General features: G+C 52.5%; 1 protein-coding gene across 1 annotated transcript; it reads left to right on the top strand.

The window, feature by feature from the left end:
- The first annotated feature begins 298 nt into the window (after positions 1–298).
- TCHP (trichoplein keratin filament binding) lies at positions 299–5,097 on the top strand. The gene is made up of 8 exons (XM_020996701.2): positions 299–594; positions 1,401–1,513; positions 1,644–1,710; positions 2,081–2,253; positions 3,463–3,544; positions 3,689–3,874; positions 3,963–4,106; positions 4,535–5,097. Exons 1-8 carry the CDS (start codon positions 472–474, stop codon positions 4,565–4,567), a joined length of 921 nt encoding a protein of 306 aa, XP_020852360.1. The 5' UTR covers positions 299–471; the 3' UTR covers positions 4,568–5,097.
- The last annotated feature ends 472 nt before the right edge of the window (positions 5,098–5,569 follow it).

A 5,569-nucleotide genomic window follows, 5' to 3' on the forward strand; every position in this document is an offset into this window, starting at 1 on the left:
ATGCAGTCAGGAGAAGAATGTGCATTTCTGTGACCTCTTCAGGTGTGCAAAGTGTGTTTGTCACAACCACCCCGTGAGGAAGGTAGCAAAAGGAGTGTCTCCTTACTTTACAAGCGAGGACATTGTGGCTGAGAGAGTTGGAGACTTCACGGGGCCATTATGAGAAGGGGCAGAAACAGGCCCAGAGCCTCGGTCTTCTCCACAGATCTGGGGTGCACACCTGCTCCTCTGATGCCGCCATAGAGTGGCGTCAAGTCGTGGCCCGTTCTCCGTCCAAGTGCGCACGTTGACGTGGAGTGACGCCACTGCTCTCTCCTTCGCTGTAGTTTGTCCTGCATCTGTTCTGTCAGGTTCTGCTGGGCCTGGCTTGGCACCCCTCAAACCGACTCATGGTGTTGGTCGTTTGTTTGACTTGTCTAGCAAGAAACTGCTGAGAAAGAGGAAAAAATCCAGTTTGAAAACCAGTATGAAATGGCCAGAAGGGAAGCCATGGAACGGATGACCCGCGCAGAAGAGAAGAGACGGTGGGAGGACAGGCAGCAGGCGGAGGCTCTGCGCCAGCAGATGGAAGAGCTCAGGCTGAAGGAGATGGAGGTAAAGGGGCCCCCCAAGGCAGGGCGGACGGCGGCAGAAGCCTGGGCAGGGCCGGGCCCCACGTGCCCAGGCGACGCGTGGACACTCACCACCCCCGCCCCTGCCCCCACGCCAACTTCTACAGTTTGAGGGGGCCTCGAACCTGGAGTAGTTTTCCCCTAGACCTATGGTTTCCTCCATGCATATATGGACGTGTATACATATACATGCATGTACTTATGATTCATTTCTTTAATTTTCTGCATTTTCATTGCGGGGAGGGGTCTCCCTCTGTTGGCGCAGATCACAAACCCTCCATGTCATAAGCTGATGGTCTTTGACATTTGCTGTAGCTGAAAACTTTCCATTTTTATGACTCTCTGGTAATGCCTCTTTCTGAACTTAGCCAGGCTGGTCCTTGGACTATAGACATACGTTGGCTGCTGTGTCCATATCCAGAGTTTTTTCAGGTTAACTAATCAAACATTCCTGAACTTGTGTTCCACTGGCCTGGCCTTCAAGAGCCACTGGGTCACCTCTGGGCCATGATGAAACCCGCTAGGAGGTTTTTAGTATAGCACGTTGGGAGACCTGGCAGTAGTCTGAATCAAGGTTCTCATGCTGATGAGAACATGAGTAGGAGACCTTGCTTGTGTCCGGTGGGAGGGAGGAGGACGGGGTCCCTTTCCTGCTGATCTGGCACCAGGCCGGTCTTCCCTGCCCCTCAGGGGTGGTCCTGGCGGCCCCGGCCAGGCGTTGCTGCCTTTGGTAATTGTTCAAGGAGGGGGGGTAGAAGTTACTCCACTACATGTTTATTATGGCGACAGGCAACAAAGCTGAAGAAAGAACAAGAGAACTTGCTGAGGCGCCAGCGGGAGCTGGGCTTCCTGGAGGAAGAGAGGAGGGACATGGAGGAGCGCAGGAGGAAAGCGGAGCTGGGGTACGCGCTGGGCGGGGGCGGCGTCCGGGGCCGAGCCAGCGTCTCCCACGAAGCATGGCTTTTCCCCAGAACTCCAGGCAGAACTGATTCTAAAAGGCTCGATGCGCTTCGTGTTTCCTTTCTTGTTCAGACGCTTTTTGAGACACCAGTACAACGCTCAGCTGAACAGACACGCCCAGCAGATCCAAGAGGAGCTGGTAAGAGAGGCCCCGCCAGTCTCTGCGTAGCCGTGGCCTCCCTGCCCCCTTTACCCGAGTGCTCTGGGATTGTCAGGTGACACCTGCTTCCCTGACGGTGGTTCACTGAAGGGAGGGGAGCAGGGCCTCGAAGGCTGAGGTCAAGGTTGTGAAGCGCTCGCCCGTTGGTGCTCCAAAGGGCTCTTCATTCTCGGCATGTTGTGGGAAACCATTGGCTTATTCATGTCCTGAGTCCCTAGCGTGTGGAGCACAGTGCGAGGCACCCCAGGCGATGCGGAGACTGCCCAGACATGGGCATTGTCCCCGGGGAGTCTGCGGCCATGCAGAGCATGGCGGGGAAAGGTCTGAAGCCCATCACGGCCTTCCCCAGGAGGCGGACAGACGGATCCTCTCGGCCCTTCTGGAGAAGGAAGATGAGGACCAGCGGCGGGACTCGGCCCGGCGGGAGCAGGCGGCCGCGGATGCTGCGTGGATGAAACAAGTCATCGAGGACCAGCTGGAGGTGGAGAGGGAGCGAGAAGCGGAGCTGCAGCTGCTGTACAGGTGAGGGCCGTGCTTCTCCCCTTGGGCTCTGTGTTTGGCAGTGTGGCGTCATTTGCCAAGGCTTTCACCTTTGGGACGTCTCTCCTCTGCCCCTGCCCCTGCCCAGTGCAGGCCCTCCTCACCCTCCCCCCAGACAACTGCCATAGCTGCTGAGGGCTCTCCCTGCTCCAGGCCATCCTCTGCCCAGCCTCCAAAGTGACTCTCCTAAAGCCCAGCTCTGATCAGGTCCTGCTCAGCAAACCCAGTAGCTCCCTGTGGCTCTGTTTGGGCCCTCAGAGCCCTCCCTACCCTGGCCCCTCCTGCCTTTCCAGTCTTCTTACTTCCCTCCGAGCACGCTTCAGTGCTAGGACCTTGGCCTCCTGACCCATCTTGCCACAAGACCCCCCTCTCTCAGCTCTGAGCATTTTCTCTGGCTGTCCCCTAAGCCCGGAACATTCTCCCGGCCTCCGGGCGTTGCCAGCGTCCTTTAAGTCCTCCCTCCTGATCCCCTATAATGCTCATGCCTTCCCTCTGTGAATTATCTCCAGTTTATTTGGTGTTTAGCTCCTTCGTGTGTGTTTGTGTGCGTGTGTTGTCTCGCCTCATTAGACTGGGAGCTCCTTGAGGGCAGGGGCTGTCTGATTGCCTTTCTTCGTGTCCCCAGCACTTAGCACAATGCCTTGCACACAGTTGACACTTAATAAGTGCTTGTTTATTTTTAGATTATTTAAAGGGAAAGGCAGCCCAGTGTGCTGGAAAGAGCAGTAGACTAAGATGCAGAAGACCCGGCTCTGCCATTTTTCAAGCCATGTGACTTTAGATAAGTCACTTAACCTCCTGAACCTCAGTTTCCTCATCTGTTAAATCAGAGTAGTAACACTTTGTAGTGCCTGCTTTATAGGGTTGGTTTGAGGAAAGAGCTCTGTGCATTGGGAAGCCTATAGGAAAGTAAACTCTCATCAAGGGAATCCTGCGTTATCGTGGTGGTCACAAAGGCTTCTTGGTTTCGCACATGTGGAGCTTGCACCCAAGACCTGAATTGAAGACTCCCTCTGAAGAAGCTGGGTATTTTCAGTTTTGTCCTTTGGATATTTGATTTAGAACACTGGGAGATTAAAGTCGACTTTGTGGGCTCAGAAGTAAAGCAAATGCCAAGAACTATGCTCTTTGAACTCATTTGTTCTCTGATCGATTGGGATTGGGGATGCTAACGCTCGTCTTCTCCTCCAGGGAAGAGGCCAAGCAGATGTGGGAGAAGAGAGAGGCCGAGTGGGAGAGAGAGAGGCAGGCTCGAGACCGACTGATGAAAGAGGTAGAGGGGGCGCCCTTTGGCTGGGACGGGACCCACCCAGCTCGTCAGAGGCCTTTCTGGCTGCCGTTTTCTCCAACGAGTTGTCCATTGGATGCGAGGCTGCAGCTTGTTCCTTCCTCGTTCCCTCTTTCTGTCCAAGAACAGGTTCTCACAGAGAGACAGCATCAGCTCCAAGAAAAGATTGAACGAAATCGGCATGCGCAGAAGGAAGCCTTGAAGTACCGCGAGCAGCTGATTCGAGGCCTGGAGGAGGCGAGGGAAGAGACCCGGAGAGGAAGAGCGGAAGAGGTGGAGGTGAAGACAATTTGGAGACGGGACCTGGAGGCTCAGGTGAGTGTGGCCCTGAGCCCGGCTTTCTGCCCCAGCTGCCGGGCTGAGTGCGGGCCCAGGGGTCTGACCGTCATGATCTGCCGCTCAGATCGCAGAGCGCCATCTCCAAGACCAGGAAGAACTCGAGCAACAGAGAAAGGAGGAGGAGGAGGCGAGGCTGGAGGACCAGTTACTGGAGGAACTCGTTGATCAGGAGGCGCGCCTGATGAGCGAGCGCGGCTTTCAGTCCAAGGTACCGCTCTGCCCGGGGCAGCCCGTGTTTTTAGTGTCTGCTGCAGGCACAGTATCGCCTATGGAATGTTCCTCATCCTCAGTGCCACTTATTCCTCAAGTCGAGGCTGATTTGTTTCGTTGCAGCTTCTATCCCCTGTGCCCAGTTTTCTCCTTGGGGGTCAAGCAAACCCGGACTAACCTCTTTCATGTGAAAGCCCCTCACATACTCCAAGTTAGTTATCATGACAGCCCTGCTTCTGCCCCGGCCTTCCCTCTGTCTGTTGCTGTCTTCCTGGTTCCTTCGTATAAGCTGCTTCACCATCCCAGTTGTGTCTTCTGGATTTTTATTTCTGGATTTCTGGATGGTTTACCTCAGATTTAAGGAGGGTTGTTCTCTAATGCCCATGGTGGGCATGCTCAGTGGTGTTTCTGCTCTCCCTTTTCTAGCCATACGGTCGTCCCAGAATTGCCTGGAACTGAACCTGAACGCCCAGCAAGCGCTAGGACCGAGGGTGCTGAGGCGTAGGTTGTCGTGCTAATAAACCTGATCACGTGTTCCGGGGATTAAAAATCAACGTTATGTTATGCTCACCATTTGGAAAGGGTCACGTGTGAATTAAATGGTAGAGGAAGGGGCCAGACTGAGAGGGGCTGGGAACATGTGCATGTAGGCTAAGGTTGTAAAAGTGTAATGAAATGTAGGTAAACATTTAGAATGTTTTCAGATAACTTTCTATGGAAACTAACTTTATTTATAAATAGCAAAAAGTTCTAAAGTTCCTAATTATTAAATGTTGGGAGTTTGACTTTTCAGGAAGAATTTCCTTGTAAACTCTTAAGACATAACACACAAGACAGGATGTGTCTTTCTTGTTGTCTCATGCTCAATTTCAAATCCCCCAAGGTTACTAGTAAATGTAATGTTTAGTGATATGGCCAGCTAATTGTTTAAATATAATTAAGGCACTTATTTATTGGAGATATTTTTTAATAAATTTTTTTTAAATGAGCATGTCTAGTATTTCATCTCCTGTATTCTGTCTGTTGCTTAGTAAATAGGCTAAGAGTCTTTGTATGATTTACTACAATTCAATTTAAGATCGCTTCTACGTCACTGAAGGCCTGACTGCATCTGCTCTTCAAGTGGGCAGAGCTTCTACTGGGAAAGATGCATGCAGTTGTATCAAGGGGGGAGGGGAAGTGAAACAAGGAGAACCTTGAAACATTGAGACATTTGACCCAGAGAAGCTGTGGAACAAGGCTGAACCAGCCAACACACAGCGCATGCCGAGATCCTAAGACAAAGAAAAGAAACTCTTGTTCCAGAGGCCAGCCCTCCCCCTTAAGATATTTGGATCCCATCTTTGTGGCCTGTGTAGGTGTGGAATGATGTCCCTCACCCTAAAAAGAAGATGATGGCCCAGAGACTTTTCACCTAGGTGTGAGTCCACTGAAGGAAATGGTAGAGGATGGCTTAACGTA

This window comes from Phascolarctos cinereus, unplaced genomic scaffold, assembly GCF_003287225.1.
Source record: "Phascolarctos cinereus isolate Bilbo 61053 unplaced genomic scaffold, phaCin_HiC Scaffold_4;HRSCAF=312, whole genome shotgun sequence".
Lineage (NCBI taxonomy): Eukaryota > Metazoa > Chordata > Mammalia > Diprotodontia > Phascolarctidae > Phascolarctos > Phascolarctos cinereus.